The sequence below is a fragment of the Myiozetetes cayanensis genome, unplaced genomic scaffold (assembly GCF_022539395.1).
Source record: "Myiozetetes cayanensis isolate MyiCay16 unplaced genomic scaffold, myiCay2020 scf32, whole genome shotgun sequence".
NCBI lineage: Eukaryota > Metazoa > Chordata > Aves > Passeriformes > Tyrannidae > Myiozetetes > Myiozetetes cayanensis.
The window spans coordinates 2,585,512-2,603,265 of NW_026087544.1; the positions used below are offsets into that span (position 1 = coordinate 2,585,512).

Here is a 17,754-nt window from a genome sequence, read left to right on the forward strand (position 1 = left end):
ATAATCTTCCACCCTTTATTTGAGAAATAAAATAAAACAAAGTACTGCTCAGCAGAACAGCCCAAACTGCTTGTAGTGACAGGACTATTGGTGCAGTGGTTGGAGCCATTCCTGCAGTGACACCAAGAGGCCCTTCATCCAGTGATCCCAGGACACCCTGGTACATCCTTGCAGCTCAGAAGGGGTTATTAATGTAATTTCTATCTGACAGATGGGGAAAGAAAGATGAGGAGTGACCAACAGCCAAACCAACGCCAACGTGTGCTGGTGACAGGTCCTTGCACTGCTCTGGGCATCTCACTGGGGCATTTCACCACCAGAGGACAACTGCTTTGAGCTGCTCCTGAAGCTGGGGCAGATCTGTGCTGCTGGGACCACTCATGGAGTCTTGGCCTTCCCCACACTACACAGGACACCATCCTGGTCCTCATGAGGAGATTAGACAACCCAAGGGGAGACATCACCTATTGCTCCTCTCCCAAGTGACCCCTGGACACCCCTCAGCACCTCGGCTGCCCCAAAACAACCCCTCCCCAAACCAGCAGGAGGAGAGAGTGTCACTTCGGGAGGTTTATCCTCCGTTTATCCTCTGTTACATGCCTGTTTTCTAATTTTTGGTTGACATTTCGCTCAGTGAAATAAATGAATTGACTCCAGTGGAGGCCCACTCGGAATTAAGCGGCTGTCACCGCCTCGCCCGCCTAACAAATGGCTGCGCGCAGCCGGCAGCGCCGCCGGAATTTCAAGTGCCACGGGGAGCAGGCAGGCTCAGCACCAGCAGCAAGGTGCTCATCAGCAAAAGTTGCTTAGCAAAGCAGGAACAGCAGGGTGGAAGGAAACATGACACTAAATGGAAGTTTAAAGAGCTGCCTGACCCTCGCAGAGAGCGCCCCAGCACCTCGTCCCTTCCTGCGTCCCGGCAACATCCACCTCCAGACCCCTTCCTGCAGGGTGGAGAGATGGTGCCTGGGGTTGGGACGAGTTGCTGGCCTCCTGTGAATTTGCTGGAGGTCAGGGATGAGGCTCTGTGCCCCCAGGGAGCCGTGGTGGGGATGGGTGGGGTGGGTGAGGTCACTCACTGCTCCGCGACGATGTAGTGCTCGGGCAGGGGCGTGCAGGGCACCCCGGCCACCTGCACCCCCTGCGCGATCTCGGAGAAGTCCAGGCCCAGGTTCACCCCACGGATGGTCACCCTCGTCCCTCCTTCTGGTGGGCCCGACACCGTCAGGATCTGGGGGGAAACAAAACACGGCAAAGTTGAGCTGGTGACCCCCAAAAAACCATCCTTGACCCCACACCTGGCTTGGAGACACCGCAGGGTGCTCAGGGAGGCTGAGTGCTGTAACCTCCCCCTGCTCCTCCTGCCAAGCCCAGGCCAGTGCCAGCTCCCCATGACTCCTCTGGATGTCCTGCAGAAGCCCAAGGCTGCTGAAATCCATCTGTGCTGTGCTCCAAGAGAGGACACCAAGATCCCTGGGCTGGCCAAGAGCTGCAGGAAAAGCCATTCCCCAGAAAGGCCTGGCTCCTTTTTAATAAATCCAGAAGATGATAAGTCACCTTCCAGAAGTAGCCTGCTTCTTGGGAGAACTTTAACTTCTGCCTTGGCTGTTACCTGAATGTTAATGTCACATTTTATTAGTAAGTTGGCACCTGAAATGACTTACAAATGTTAAAGGGTGAGGTGTGTGCTTTCAAGCTGCCTGTTTATAGCCTGCCTCAGCCATAATCATCTCTGCTTCTATGGACTTTCATTAAGGACAATATCCTCTTCAATTAGGAGTATAAATTTCAATAATGCATAGTCACAAAATTTGGACCCAAGACTCTCAAACAGTTATCCTGAATCTGCCACCAGTCTGTTGTCGCTCTTGGGTGAGTTACTAATCTTTCCCATGCTACAGCTGTTATTAATAAATAAACACAATCCATAATAATGCAATTTAATTAATTTAATGGATAAATCTTGTTTATGCTTGTTTGTTCCACCCTTGTCTTTGGCAAAAGACTTGAGCTCTTCAAAACCTTCTCCTCACTGTTTCCAGATGGATGTTTGCCTTCTTCCACCTTCCTAAGAGGCAGTTTGGAAGGTGGCCAAACACCAGCCCCAGCAACCTGCCCCAAAGCAGCCCCTGTGGGACCCCCTGCACTGTCCAGTGCCACAGGGCATATCTCTCCCTTCCCATGCCATCAGGACACCCCTGTTCCCCATCACTTCTGTGGTTCCAAGTTTCCCAAAGCATCCCCCTGCATTTCAGATCCCAGCTGCAACCAGTTTCCTTCTCCCTTGCTTACAGATTGTCATTTCATAGAATCATGGGATGGTTTGGGTTGGAAAGGACCTCACAGATGATCCAGTTCCACCCCCTGCCATGGGCAGGGACACCTTCCACAAGCCCAGATTGCTCCAAGCCCCGTCCAACCTGGCCTTGGACACTTCCAGGCAGCCACAGCTTCTCTGGGCAACCTGTGCCAGGGCCTCATCACCCTCATTAGGGAAGAATTTTTCCTAATATCCAATAAAACCTACTCTCTGTCAGCTTGAGGCCATTCCCCCTTGTCCTGTCACTACATGCCCTTGTAAATAGTCCATCTCCATGTTTCTTTCAGGCTCCTTTCAGATACTGGAAGGCCACAATTAGGTCACCCAGAAGCCTTTTCCACCTCTGCTCCTGTTTTAAGGTGCTCTTGTGGAAATTCACAGGCACAGAAATCATCAAGGTTGCAAAAGACCTCCCGAAGCAAGTCTGACCTTTACCAAATCCCACCAGGCCCACTAAAACATATCGCCAAGTGCCAGGTCTGATGGTTTTTTGAACACTTCCAGGGATGGTGACCCCACCACTTCCCTAGGTGGAGCTTGTTCCAACTCCATGACTTTCCTTGGTCAGCCAGTTCCATCTCTGGCCACACGTGCCAGCTCCACAAACCCAGCAGAGCCACCCCCAAGCCCTCCCTCCTCTGCTTGAATTCCCACCTCCCCCTCTGACTGAGGTTTTTAATTTATTCACCACGCACTGCCTGCTGTGCTGCTGTTCCCTGTAAGTCACACTGCCTGGCATGCCTTGTATCATTTATCTCTGTGCCCATAAAGCCACTCCAAAACCGAGCTGTATTGCATTACACCGAGTCCTGAAGGCCTGGTCATGTTTACATTGCTAGTTGGGAATCACCTGAACTTGGCACTTCACGTACTTGACAGTTACAACTGTCCTCTGCAGCTCTAGATTATGTTAAAATGCATTTAGTGGAGCACTTACACCGCTGGGCTCGTCAGCTCATCACTGCTCAAAAAAAAAAAAAAAAAACAAACCAAGTCACAGCTTTACCATTTCCCAACCTGACCAGAACCAGAGGAGCCAATTGGCCTCCCCAAACAAAGCTGAGCTGATGCTGTATTTTAAAAATGTCCTGACCTGGAAAATCCCCAATATGGAGCTCCACTCGACCTAGATTTTAGTGGCCACTAATTGAACAGTTTTGAAGTAACTGTGCCATAAAGCAGCCCCAGGGTTAGAACAGATGCATTCAATTAATTACAGCTGGAGAGATTCAGTCAAAATCGCAGAAAGAAGATAAGTCTTAAAGGTCCCGTTGCACCGAGAGCTGGGGACCCCTCCAAGCAGCATCCCTGGGCCCTTCACTGGGGTGAGGATTCATGGATGAGGCACCTCCAGCAAAGCCAGCCTGTGGTCTGCCTTAATCCTGGCTTGGCTGTGCTGGGAGCTGCTCAGGCTGCAGGGCTGGCTGGTGACAGTCCAGATTTCCGATCCGAGACAGACAGGATTAGGAAGAAATATTCCCCAATTTCAAGAAAATCACTTTACTAGACTGGCTTTTCACTCAGAGGTCTGTGGAGGATGAAAAAAACCTGCAAAGGGCAGCTGAAGAAAACCAAGGCCATTACCAGGAATTGTACATTTAGTTTAAGGAATCTGCTGGAAGTTTTTTAGGTTGTTTGTTAAACTGAAGCAGTCTGGAAGTCACTGAGATCTGAGTGGGGTGTGGGAGGCAGAATTATTCAGAGCAGGTCACCTCTCCCCTCTGCATCAGCCCCACCTCGCATGGAACAAATCTGCAATCCACCACCTCTAATGATGCCTGTTCCTGCTGCCCAGGGAAAGGATTTATGCAGGTGTGCAGCTCTGTATTATTCATAAAAAGGTTCCAAGTATGGAGATGAAGTGAGTGGTGATGGGAGCTCGGTCACCCCTACACCCTGCCCTTGCATCACGGGAGGGATGCAGATGCTCCAGGGTATTTCTCTTGCTGCTGCTTACTTGAAACCAAGGCAGGGATCATCAAGGTTGGAATCCAAGGGATCCCAGGGATCCCCAAGGTTGCAATCCAAGGGATCCCAGGGGCCCAGGAGCCCCAGCACAGTTCTAGCACCCTTCCCTCCCCAGCCTGCAGACGACACTGCTCTAACAGCGCGGGATGAACGTTCCCAGCCTCACGCCTTGCAGAGAAGCCACGAGCCGGCGACCGCTCTGCACAGCAACCACTTGGCATCTGTCAGGGTGCAGAGAGAGCACCCTGGCTGCTGAATCCGTGGCATAACCCCAAACCTCATCCACCTTCATCCTCTTTGTCTTTTTTTTTTGTCCTGCTCAAAGCTCTCTGGATCCCAGCTGATGAGCCCAGCGGGGAACCGGCACACAAGCATTGTCATCCCGGCATGATCCCTCCTTGTCTCTGCCTCAGCTGATAGCACATTCAGAACCTAATTGTTATCTCAGCAGAGCAACTCCATTATTCAGCCTGACACTGCCCCCCACCCTTCAGCTGTTTGTTGCACTGATGTTATATTAATGAGGCCTGCAAATAAATGAATAGGAGATCAGAGTGCCGCTTGTTCGCCAGAAAGCTGATTTTTATTTATTTACTGCTAAGACCACAGGCCGTGTGGAAGTTTTAAGCTGCTGAAGGGACACTGTTGGTGACGGCAGAGCCTCTCAGTTAGTAAAAGAACTGCAAATATCCCACTGCTCATTTACTTTTATAAATATTAAAACACAATCTTTTCTTATTCATGCATCCCCCAAAGGCACTGGTGCCTGGGAGACAGGCCCTTGACCTCAGGCTTGTCAGAAAGAGTGAACCTGGCCAGATGAAGCAAAAAAGAGTGGAAAACAGCCCATGTTAAAGGCTCCTTTAGGCTGAGTCTGATGCAAACCCCAGTATGAGACCAAACACTGTTCCCCAGTTGAGACTGTCAATGCCGGTACCTGCAGGATGGAGGATGTGTCACCAGTGCCAGCTCTGAACCTGCCAGCTTGGTCCCAGCAGGGCAGGGTGTTCTTCTCCCAGCTTCCCAGCTCTGCAGCACTGGGCAGTGCAAAATGGTACCAAAATCCCGAAAAAACTCAGGTGCCAGAAAAAGACCCAACAGCAACAAATGCTGTAAAGGTCTCATGGTATCCTACACAATCTCACACATTTTACTGGAGGGGAAAGGGGATGAGAGAAGTTAAACCAGGCTGTTGAAAGGGTTGGATTTAGGAATATAAACCCTGGGGGGTTTCTACTGCTCAAGAACTTTGCAAAATTCTTCCTGAGTGTTCAGCCCTATCAGTGCCCTTCCCAGCAGTGGATCTCAAAGCACACAGAAGAGGTCACTAGTTCCCCTCTGCTTTCCCCCTTCTTTTCTACAACTGCAAACTTGACTTTCATTAAAAAAAAAAAAAAAGAAAAAAAGCAAGCTGTGAATTCATAAGGAGAAAGGTGGAGTCCAAGGGAAAACACCAAACACCACAAGACCTGTGCTAAAACCACAGCAGCTCACAGCTCTGCCAGGGTCAGCAGAGCCATGGGACAGCAGAACCCCCTGAAACCTGGATTTTTCATTGCTGACCTCACTGTGGAATAAGCCAACAAAAGCACAGACATTCCCTACTCCACTCTCCCATCTACAAATCCACTCAGGGCAATCTCCTGAGACTCCAAACATCCCCCAGCGAGGCACCCCGCGCTTCCCGCTTTGAAGGCTGAGGCGCAGACCTGGTCGTGGAGACAAGGACGTGTAACAGCAGCAAAGCTCTGCTCTTTTCTCCTTGGACAGAGCCCAAAAGTATTGCTTTCAAGTTGGACAGTGATAAAACACTTGGTGGCAGTGCCATGCCTGCAGCCAGCTGCCAGAGCCAGCCTGGCACCGCTGAGATGCAAGTCACTTGGTGGCTGGAGCTGAGTGTTTTTCCCCTTCTCTGCTTAGCTCAAGGAGGGGAAAAGAAATAACTCCAAGATTTCTTCAATGTTACAACTGTCTGAAGGGTTTATGGTGAAGAAAATCTCAGGCAGTGGCTGTTTTGTTTCGTGCACCTTGCAGCACAACCTTGTGCAGTAGAAGAGCACTTGGATTAGTAAAGTTTGGGTTCTGTCCACTGGCAGGACAAGGTGAATATCCAGGCAAGCTTTAAGGCTCATTTTATCTCTTGGTAAGACACCTATGACTTGGAAAGCAAACAAATCAACCAAACAGGGAAAGGGCTCTCAGCACTTCTTAATGTTTTCCTATGAGTGCTGAGCAGCCCTGCTCCTGCCCTGCCACGAGGAAGAGGCCCCTTCCATCCAACACTATTACATCCTTCTGCAGTATGGACACATGCTCAGTGCAAGGGAGGCTTTTTTTCCGGGATTTAATTAACTGAGAACCCAAAATCTTCCTTCATTCCCACCTGATAAGAGTGTCACTCCTAATAGCGGCGTTAACAGACCGAGTGCACTCTTACCGGTAAAAAAACGCTCCTGGGAGACATTTCTGCATCCCTCAGCGGCCTGAACAGAAATATCAGAAGCATCAGCTACGGGCTAATTAGCTCCCTGGTTTAATTAGCATTCTCGCAGCCGTCCGTGGCGGTCACCCCAGCGCTGGTGGCACCGGCGGCGAGTGCCAGCTGCCCGGCGGGGCAGGGCTGCACACCTGGCCACGGGCCATGGACTGCGCTGAAAAAGTGCTGGAGCGTTTTATCCCCGTTCTCTGGCATCGGGTGGGCAACAGAATGTTGTCAGGCAAGGCAGGGGGAAGCCCAAATCCACCCTGGAAGGAGCCAGGGGAAGGGGGGAAGTGCTGGATTCTGCACCTGGGATGGGGAAGCTCTGGATGTATGGATGGGTTGGGGGATGATCTGGGGGTCCTGGCTGATTGAAAGTTGGCCAGGAGTCAGCAGTGCCCTGGCAGCCAGGAGGGCCAACCATGTCCTGGGGGGCATCAAGGAGGGGATTGTCCCACTCTGCTCTGACCTGGGGCGGCCTCACCTCAAGTTGTGTCAGGGGAGGTTCGGGTTGGATTTTAGAAAAAGGTTGTTCCCCCAGAGGGTGGTTGGGCACTGAACAGGCTCCCCAGGGCAGTGGGCACAGCCCCGAGGCTGCCAGAGCTCAAGGGAGCATTTGGATGATACCCTCAGGAACATGACATGGTCCTGTGCAGGGCCAAGGGTTGAACTGGAGGATCCTCGTGGGTCCCTTCACTCAACATCCTGTGCCACCAGCGGGTTCTTACCTCGGTGATGCGGGGGTTGGAGCACTTGACGTTGCGGCTGGACCAGTCGAGCCAGGGCTGGGCCGAGGGGGAGCTGCAGTGGGGCCTCAGGGTGCACTTGGCCTCCCCACTGCACCAGCCACACTCGAATTTGGGGTCGGCTTTGAGGCAGAGCCCGCAGCTCTCGCGCTGGGCCGCGCACTTGTACAGGTGCACTGCGGAGAGAGGGGAGGCACAGACAGGGCAGGGTCAGGAACTGAGACATTCACCAGGGCTGCAGCTGTTCTCAGACTTACAACCCACAGCACCTGCTGAGTTTTGGCTTAATGAGCCACAGGGTGGCTTCCAAAAGGTGCTTTCCAAAGCCACGCTGGGATCAGCGGGGCTTAGCGAGCAGCACGAGCAGCGGAGCTGTGAGCTGCTCCCATCCGCAGGAAGATCCACAAGGATCAAAACATCCTTGCCTGCAGCCACAGACACTGCTCTGGCCCCAACAGCCCCTCTCCAGTCCCCAACTCCACCCTCCTCCCCGTGGCTCAAAGCCAATCCAAGCAGACCTTACCTTTCAGATTCTCCGGGTTGTCAATAACAAAGTTCCCGTTCCAAACCACGGCGAAGTCCACGGCTAAGTTGCTGATGTCCATCCCATCATAGAGGTACTGCAGGAGAAGATCAAGATTTAAATGTCTGGGAGAACGACTCTAACAGAAAAAGAAGGTTTGTGAAAGAAACCATCAATATTCTCTGCTTAAAAACATCTGCTAGAGCCTGAGACACCACATTTCTACACTTCAACTCCAGGGTTCTGCTTTGACTCCCTTCTCCTCACCGGGAAGAGATAATTAAATCAGATCTAGTCCTTGTGAGAGGTAATAGATTAATTATTCCACTCACAGTGGTTGCTCTTGTCACTCAGTCTCTAGCTTATCAATACAGCCTCTCCAGTTAGTCAGACTGGGACTGCTGCCTTCAGGCTGTCTTCTTCCACAGTCACTGTGCACCCCAGCGTGAGTGGGTAAAAAATCCCCCTGCAGAGCTCTGGCTGATGGAACAGGCAACATCTGAGCAAAAATAGATGGTGCAGAGAGGTCCTTTCCCAGCCACTGCTTCAGCCTAGACTAGGGTAGCACTGGCTTGAATTCTTGCCCTTCTTATGGACACCCTGGGGGCCGTGGCTGAGTGAATGTGGATGCTTCAGCTGAATTCCCAGTGTGTGCTGAAATTCCCATTATCACAACCAGGCACTGATGAGGCTTCACTCTGATGCTCTCTCTAAGTCAACCAAGCTGCTAAAAAGACTTAAAAAAGGTGAGTGAACATTGCCATCCTCTCTGGGATGAGGGGGTGGTGATTAAAGCAAGGCAGACTGCTCTGACTGTCCCTGTGCAGTAGTTGTACAGTCTGAACTCACATTTGGCTGTACTGAGTCACCTTGCCTGGGTTTTACTAAGCTGGTGTGAAACAAGATCTTCTGTTCAAGTGATGGAGCTGTGAGCTCAGAACTGCCCTTACATCCTCTACCTACCACTTCCTATTAGCCTAACAGCAATAAAAGTGCTTCCCTAATGTTTATAAATCACTTTGGATAGGAAAAGTACTCTATAGTATTAATACATTTATTATCCACCGAGCTGCAAGGCCCAAAGACGGCCAGTGATGTATAAATATCCAGTGAAATTTTTAAAAATTCAAAACTTCATTAACAATTTAAGACCATCTGCACTGAATATTCAAGTGGACCCTGTTCTGCTGCCTAAAACAAACTGCCCGTGCCCTGTTTGCCCATGGACCTCTTCGAGCACATGGCAAGGAGAGGAAAGACCTGCTCATCCCAGAGTGTCACAGGAGACCCAAATGTGGGCTGTGGCTCAGGGTAGGGGGTGACCTGCATTTTCCACACGTTTTGGCATCCCCAAGTAACTGCTGTGGTGACTTTGGGGTGTTCTGGGGTAAAATCCTGCCAGGTCCATTGGCAGGGTTAAGCCTCATCCTACAGAGGAGAGTTATCCTCCCCTTCCTGCTGCTCCAGCAGCATCAGTCAGGTAATTTCCCTCTCTCCACCGTGCTCTGCTCTCTCTCACCTGGCAGTTTTCCTTTCCCCCTCCTTCCCTGCTTTTCAGCACCACTTTATTCATCCAGGCACCGTGACCTGAAATTCGACAGCTCCTCGATAAGGGGTCTGTGATTCTCCTTATCTCCCCACGTGAATTAGCCTGCCTGAACACCTCCTTCATCCTCTCCTCCTCCTCCTCCTCCTCCCCTTCCCCTCGCTGACCACCCACAGGCCCACAGGGAACCCGCCAGCTATCGGATCTTCGCCGTGACTGAACACCTCGCACGCCCACGGCACCCCGCTCCCACCCGGAATCCAGGATGAGGTTTAACTCCAAGACTTTTCACCCCACTTGGAGCTGACACCCAGCTTTTGCCGACCCCTCACCGAGCTGTTCTGGCACTGGACGCTGGAGCTGTTGAAGCGCAGGGCGGGCACGCGGTGGATGACGCCCTGGATGCTGAGCACACACTCGTACCCGCGCTGCCCCGACTGCGGCTGGGGCAGGTTTCTGGCCTTCAGCGTGATGGGTTTCACCTCTCCCACCGGGATCAGGATCTCCTCCGTGGGGAAGAGCTGGGGACAGTCCTGGCAGGGTGAGAAGGAGAGAAGGAGGTTACAGTGGTGAGGGTGCACCCGCAGGTGCGGTGGTGGGGCTGATGTCCCAGCAAATCCCCAGTGCCCAGGACATGCCAATCCCCAGCCCAGCTGCAGTTTAAGTGTGGGAATAAAGGAACCCCACGACAGCCCCTCTGCCCTGGGGCTGGCACTGATTTCCTCATTGCAGCTGCAGCAGGAGGAACACCCTATTTGGGGATAAATCCAAGGTGTCCTCCCCGCTCCGAGCTTGCCGTGGGTTTTATCAGCAGAGCCAGAGGCTCTCGCCGTGCCCTCCTGCAGCAGCACAGCCCCTTATCAGCTGCTCCAGCTCTGCTGAGCCCCACTGCTCTGGAGGGTGGTGGGCTGCTCCCAGCCACAGGCTGCACTCCCTGGGCCTCCTCCTAATCCCATTTCACCCCTCACACCCCTCTGCTCTGCGCCGCAGTGGAGTGAGACGGATCAGCCTGGGATGTGCTTCCCTCTCACCACCAGGCACTGTTCTGCTCTGCTCTAGCGGAGGAAAATTAAGCCAGTGTGCCATTAATTTCTGAGGTGACATTAAGTTCTGCTCTATCTGCTCTCACCCCTCACCACGCTCCAACACCTCTGCCTTCCTGAAACGCACACCCAGCTCTCTGGAACGCTCCTGGGCTGTGGCTGGCACGGCCTTTCCCTTGGCTGAGGAGTGCCTGGGTGGGATTCGTGCCTCTGCCAGCTGTGTGGGCAAAGCACCTGACCAGAATTGCCCTTTCCATCTCTAAATCTTAGAATGGATTAGATTGGAAGGGACCTTAAAGATCACCTTGTTCCAATCCCCTTCCATGGGCAGGGACACCTTCCACTAGACCAAGCTGCTCCAAGCCCTGTCCAACCTGGCCTTGGACACTTCCAGGGATGGGGCAGCCACAACTTCACTGATAAGGGTGATTTATTTTCACTTCTGCCACTATCTGGCCAAAATAATTAATTGCAAATGAACAGCAAGTTTTCATATTGCCGCAGCTCAAGACTTTGCAATGCAAGATGCTGTATGAAAAATAAAAGGAAACTCCCTGCAAACACTGGAAGACAAAAAGGCCCTGGAAGTGTCCAAGGCCAGGTTGGATGGGCTTGGAGCAGCCTGGGATAGCGGCAGGGGGTGGAACGAGATGACCTTTACGGTCCCTTCCAACCCAAGCCATGCTGTGATTCTGGGAACCACCACTGCACAAACGAGCAGATCTCCAGTTCCCCACCAGCACAAATGAGATGTCTAAATGAAACCCTGAGATGAACCACAAAAAAATGACCTCTGAGTGCCTGCTAACTGCATGACATCCCTCCCCTAAGATCTCAGCATCCTAAACATTATCTCTGCACAACACACCAGGAAATACAGTTTTTCTTCAATTTCCATAGCGGGAAATGCAACAGACTGAGACAAAGGCTCTGACCATCAGAAGCATTTACATTCTGTTCAGCTCTAATTTGCTTTGATCTAATGGAACAAGGTACCTAAGTACCTGTAAGCACCTGACACTAAATGATTAATCCCAAGCTAAAGCAGGAGTTTTAGAAAACACGGCCTGACGTCTCCCTTCCCTCTGCCAAATCCCAGACGGGTATCCCAAGACCTTTGCCACCCAGCCTAGTGATGAAAGGCAATCATCCTGGTGGCAGTGCAGGGAGAGCCATCCTCACCAGGATTCCACTGGGACTGTGTGTCCAGGGGGAAAATCCCCACCTCTCCCTGACTGCCACAACCTGTGCCAAGCCACATTCCCTCTCCAGCTCACAGCCAGGGCCATGGGATGTTGTTTCACTGCTGGCTCAGGCGAGCTGTAAATGAGAAACAGATGCTTACCCTGGTTTGGAGAAGCCAGTAACTTAAACCACTGCCTCATAAACCTTTTTAGTGGCACTTTTCCTTATATATATTTTATTTTATTTCTAACAGGGACTTTCACGGATTAACAGCCAAGAGTGATTTTAGACTCCATCAGCCAGAAAGTGGCTACGCTGGGGTGGGAAGAAAAGCCCTTTTCTGCAGTGGAGTGGGTTTACAGGCTGGAAGGGAATGGCATAACCTGCTTCCCACAGACCCTGGTACTGTGGATCCAACCCCCAGCTCAGCTTTGGTGCTACCACCAGCAAACTCCTCGGATTCCTGGCATTCTCCATCCACTGCCAGCTCGTCCAAGCTGATTTTGCACACACATTCCTTCCTCCTCCTTATGCACCACACACCTGTACCACTCAATATCTGGCTGCATTTAAGGTTTTGCATTTAACCTCAAAGTCACATCGAGGACCGACAGGAGACAAATATCTCCGCTCCAGAGAGGTCCCCGGCCCTGCGGAACGCCCGTGTTTGGAAGGAAAAGCATCCTGGAGCCGCTGAATCTTTTACCCCATTATGACTGAAAACAACAACAAAAAAATCTCCAGTCACATCACCAGTGGGAGAACCTCAGTGCACAGTCCTGAAAATAATGAATATGTTATGGACCATTATCCTTCCCTGGGCAGCGCCGTCCGTGAGGCGACTGCTAAAGAAATGCTCCTGCCTTCGGAGACACGGGGAGAGGACTCACATTTCCAGATCTGCTCTCTGGTGCTGAAAATGCTGGCAGCAAAAATCGTTCTGGCATCATTGGAGATGAGTGGGACATAATAGATACTTCTCTCTTTTTTTTCCCCCCTTTGGTTTCAGTGGAAGAAAATTGTCACGTGGGGGTGGTGGCGAAGGCAGGGCGGGCAGCCTGAGAGCGCGCTCGGGGACGCACCGAGCGAGGCGGACCCTCCGTGTTGGCTGACAGCTACAGTGATCACACTAATAAGGGATATACATTTTGGGATGGAGGGATAGGGAGGAAGATGGAAAACTCACAGGGAGCCACACTGCTGCGGGCAGTTGCTGCTGAATTTATCAGACGAGCGAGCGAAGCCGCGGGAGCTGCCGGGGCTTGCGGAGGGCACAGGCGGGCTGGGAGGTCACTGCCTTGTTGGAGCCCCTCTCCTCCCTCTCTGTGTCATTTCTCTTCCAGCCTCATTGTTCAGCCTTCAGGTCTTTTTTTTTTTTTTGCAATTTGTTTTTTTAAATTGCTGCCACAGTGATGCACAACCACACCCCTGCACACCCATGTCCCTGCACACCCAAATCCCTGCACACCCAGCCCTTCCCATGGAGGGTGTGTGAGGAGTTTTGTCTCACATGGGTGCTCCTGCAGTAGCATCCTGGTTCCACACTGCACACGCAGAGCTGCAGGGGGTGATGCTGCAGGAAAACAGCCTGGCAGAGTGGTTTCTCCATCCACCACCTCTTCTACCTGTTCCCTGATCCAAAAGCCAGCACTAGCATGAATTATTTTGTTAGGGTATATCATCAGCTTTAGCAACGCCTCTGTCTGTGCTTATTCCATTTACAAGAATTTTGTGATGAATGGGAAGTGGTTGGCAGCACCAGTCCCTGCTGCAGGGATCAGAACTGTGTGGCTGTGGCCAAAATCCCTCGTGGTGCTAAATAACAAGAGCATCCCTGGTTTGTCGGGCTCAGCCTGGGCCCTCCATTCTGCATTTCATCCCCAGGAAGAGCTAAACACCCAGAAAATACCAAATAAAAGGGAGCCTGCAGCCGGTGGAATACACAATTTGTTCGGTAATCAGTTTACTTTGTTTTTTAATTCACGAGAAGTAAATCCTGCAGTGAGTTAGAAAGGCCATTATCGCCTCCTCTCGCTAAACAAACACGTCGAATCCTCTCATTATCCTTCTTGACTTCCCTACACCAGAACAAACACAAATCAGAAGATCTGCAGGAGAAAGACAAGGCTCCGATGTCTGTGAGTGGCACAGACTCTCGGGGAATGTTCTGCCTATGAAGTATCATCTCGCACAATTTACAAAGACATTTTCTGCTTCTCCAACACTTTTTAGCCTCAAAGATTCCAAGGTCTATAAATACCTTAAAGACCCGCAACATGCAGCTGTCTCTGGAGCAGAACAGAGCACTCATGGTTATTATTTGTGTTTAACTGAGCAGTTTTAGTAGGTCAAACCTCCTTGCTCTTATTTGGAAAAAAATTGCTTAGAAATGGCAGGCAATTCTTTTGACTATGGGATTTAGCCCAAATGGCAGAAAACAGACTGTTTTCTTACTTTTCATCTCAAAAAAACCCCCCCACAAACATTAACTTGCTGCACATATTTTAAAGTTTTAAACATAAACGAATCTGGCACGTGAATGCAAAGCCCTGGCTCACAGTTGTGTTCCCAATGATATAAATTACAGTGCCTGTCACTCATGGAAACACATTATCCTTCATTTATGCCACTGGAAAGGAGAGCAGACCTTGCTCCTTAGAAACCAGACATGAAAGAAAGGCAGCTGGAGCCAGACCTTTCTTCCCTGCTAAATTCCTTCCCAACAGCACTTAGTCCTGAGCTCTGTGCTGAACACACGTGCTGTAACCTGGGTCTTCTCCATTAATTTGTGATATTTACAGCCTGAAAAGCTGATTTCTCTCCCATAAACAACCATTTGTGTGCCAGAGGTGAGGGAAGGAGCAATTCCCTTGCACATGGGCTGCTTGGAGGTAGGAACACATCCAGAGCTCTTCCCTGCCCGGCTCCTTCCCCTCTAAACACTGCAGGTTGCACACCCCACAAAGCTGGGGATGAAAAAAATGCCAGTAAGCTCAGAGATGAGTTTTAATTTTTGCTGAAACTGGGCTTTTTGTTACTATTTCAGGCAAAGCCATCTCTCCAAAGTTAGATGCGACCCAGCAAAGTCATTTGCTGACTTGGGTGGCCTGAGATGTGGCTTGGAGTTACCTCCTGCACGTCACAGCTCCCATAGGGTGGGGACTGTCAGGACAGACATGAGGAAGGCTTAGTTTGGGTTTATTCCCTTCAAGGCACATCAAGCAGCACTCAGCATCCAAGGGCACAGCCAGGGGCAAAGGCATCGCTCTAAAATCAATGGGAATTTAAAGGAGTCAGACCAGAGCTGAAATCTGGCTCAGCACAGAACTCCTGGCATCTGAACTGCTCCATCCCCAAATCAGCATCCAGCATGTGGAAATGGCATTATCTGCACACAGTGGACATCAAAGAGGGACGGGATCCCACATTCTGGGAAGCTAATAGGATTTATTTGGTTCTAGCTCTCCACTGAGATGGGGTGTGAGGATATATTTCTCTACCTTCCTCCTCATCTGAAAGTTTCAAACACTTAGAGACATCTTGTAGCCTTGAACATGCACAAACCCAACCACCTCAGACACATTAAAATGCTACCACTGGCCTGATCTGAAGCTTTGGAAAGTGAGACAATCAGTGCTACAGAGTCAAGACTTCTGCTGACAAATGAAGCCTCAGACTAAGAAAAGGCTGAGAAAATAGTTGCTTATTTAATTATTAGTTCCTAAATAACTGGTTACCTGGAAATGGAGAACTCAGTAGAGTTGGGTTCACCCCACATCAGAAACTTCCCATGGGATAGAGGACAGCAGGAACAGCCAGCTTTGTCCTGGAAGATCCCTCTGCTGTGAGGGCTGCTCTGTGTTTATCTGCCAACGACCCCAGACAATGTTTTCCACATTTCCACTTCTCCAAATACAACAGCAGGATGCAAAGCAGGGATCTGGCAGTCCAGGGGCATCTTTCCCTGTGTCTCACCAATGGCCATGGTTGTCACTGATGGCTTCACAGGCCAGGGCAAAGCACCAGCCCACCTTCTGGGTTGTCCTCTACATCCTCCACATGTGGCCCTGAGCTCTGCCTTTAGATCTGAGTAAACAATTCCCATTGACAGGGCAGGTGGAGGGATTGAAAGACTCTCTAAGTCGTATTTTCATGGAAAGCAGAGTGAAAAATCAGCATTTAGCTCAGCCAGTACTGCCAGAAGATTGCAAGGAGCAAGTGCACAGCTCATGAAGAGGGGCTTTCTTTCCCCCATCACCTCGTGAAGTGGCTGAGGCTTTGAGCTCCTTTTCCTCCTCAGGACAGACAACTCCTAAGAGCATCAAAGGCAGCTTGTTACACATGGAATCCCAGTGGGACACAACATTCTGATGGGCCAGGAGTAAAAGGGAATATTCAAGATATTTTTCTCTTAAATTAAATATAAAGGCACGAGCAAATTTCCAAGCCCGTGTGAAACACGTGTGTAACTCTTACGTAAGGGCAGGCACAGGGGACTGTAAGTAGGGCAGCAGGCTCTGGGTTGAGGCACTGCCACAGTGATCACCAGCTCCAAATACCACTGGGAGGGGAGTGATAGTAAGCACAAACAACTTCCTAATGCATCAGGCCACGACACAATGAGAACATTGTGATCTGAACTGGTTTAGGAGAGGAAACTCTTTACGAGGCACCCGTTTCACGTCTGTGTTAGCACGAGTGAAGTGCCCCCCGTAAAGGCATTGGCACTGCACTGTGTGCAATCCCTCGGCCTTAAATGAGCAAACAAATTTATTTGGGTGGCTGGTTTTGCCTGTGTTCAGGGGTCTGTGTCATTACCATCAGCCCTTATCAAAAGTAATCCCCAGGAAGGTGTTTGATATCACAAAACACCCCTTGGTGAGAAACAACCTTCTACAAGATGAAGACGACAGAGGAAGTCCTTTGGAGACACCACAGTCCTGTGATCCCAGCAGGAACTGGCAGACAGACCAGCTCCTCCACTCCCTCCCCTCAGGCAAGTCCTGTGTGCTCCCAGGAGAAAAACAGAGATAATGGGATTGTCCTACTTTACCAGAGACTTGTCAAACACTTCTGAGATCACGGGGTTGAAGACCTATAGAGCGGAGAACTCCGACTGTAAAGCCTGGGAAGGCAGCGATGCTTTGAGTGTGAAGGAGAAAAAAACCCACATCACTCAAGAGGAGGAGAAGCAAAGGATTTTCTTTCTCTTGATATGTTGAAAGGAAGTCTCTTGACTTTGAACTGGATTGAGAAAGCTTTTGGTTTGTCCTTGGGGTGGATGCTTCTCCTTGGACATTCATTCCAATCCCTTGATGGAGGCAGTGCCTGCTCTCAGTCACGCTGCCCACGCCTTAGATCTTGCAGATTCCCACTGAGGTATTTACAAAAGCAGTTCATAAATGTCTCTTGTCTTGCATCTCCTTGCCTCCTGGCAGCATTTTAACCAGGGAGGCCCATGAGTTAAGCTTATTGTTGGTTTAGCAGCAACCTGGCAGCTTTGGTCACTTCTTTTTAACAGTTCAGTGTTTACTCCACTGACTGATCCCTTCTGCTTTTCTCAGTCTCCATCACTCACTCACAAGGGCTTGTCTTGCTGCTGGCAAACCTTCCTCTCCTTTCTTTTCCTGAAACTTGTAGATGTCCTCACCGCTGCTTTTCCCACTTCCCAAGACACTCGGGATTTTCAAAGCACCTTCTAAACCATTTTTCCCTTTCAGCTTTAGGACCTGCACTCGCTTCAGGTGCTACAAAGCTTCATGTAGGAACAGTAAGGGCAAAAACCAGGGCCCTGCCAGCATCAGAGGCTGTAGCTGCTCTGGACTTCATGAACACATGGAGCAGGCAGCAGCCTGGGAATCAGACAGGACAGGGGTGCAGGAACCCCAGACCAAGGGGTTAGTGGTAGTGTTCCATCAGGAATTTGTGCTAACAAACCCCCTTC

General features: G+C 50.7%; 1 protein-coding gene across 2 annotated transcripts in view; it reads right to left on the bottom strand.

Annotated features, from left to right (window-relative positions):
- The window catches only part of PLXNA2 (plexin A2), a 163,944-nt gene that overhangs the window by 39,636 nt on the left and 106,554 nt on the right, over positions 1–17,754 (bottom strand). For both annotated transcript variants that reach the window (XM_050326688.1, XM_050326689.1), the window contains exons 10-13: positions 9,915–10,115; positions 8,037–8,133; positions 7,496–7,689; positions 1,080–1,231 (exon numbers count right to left, since the gene is read on the bottom strand). In XM_050326688.1, the coding sequence (XP_050182645.1) occupies positions 1,080–1,231; positions 7,496–7,689; positions 8,037–8,133; positions 9,915–10,115 (644 nt within the window). The remainder of the gene's footprint in view (positions 1–1,079; positions 1,232–7,495; positions 7,690–8,036; positions 8,134–9,914; positions 10,116–17,754) is intronic.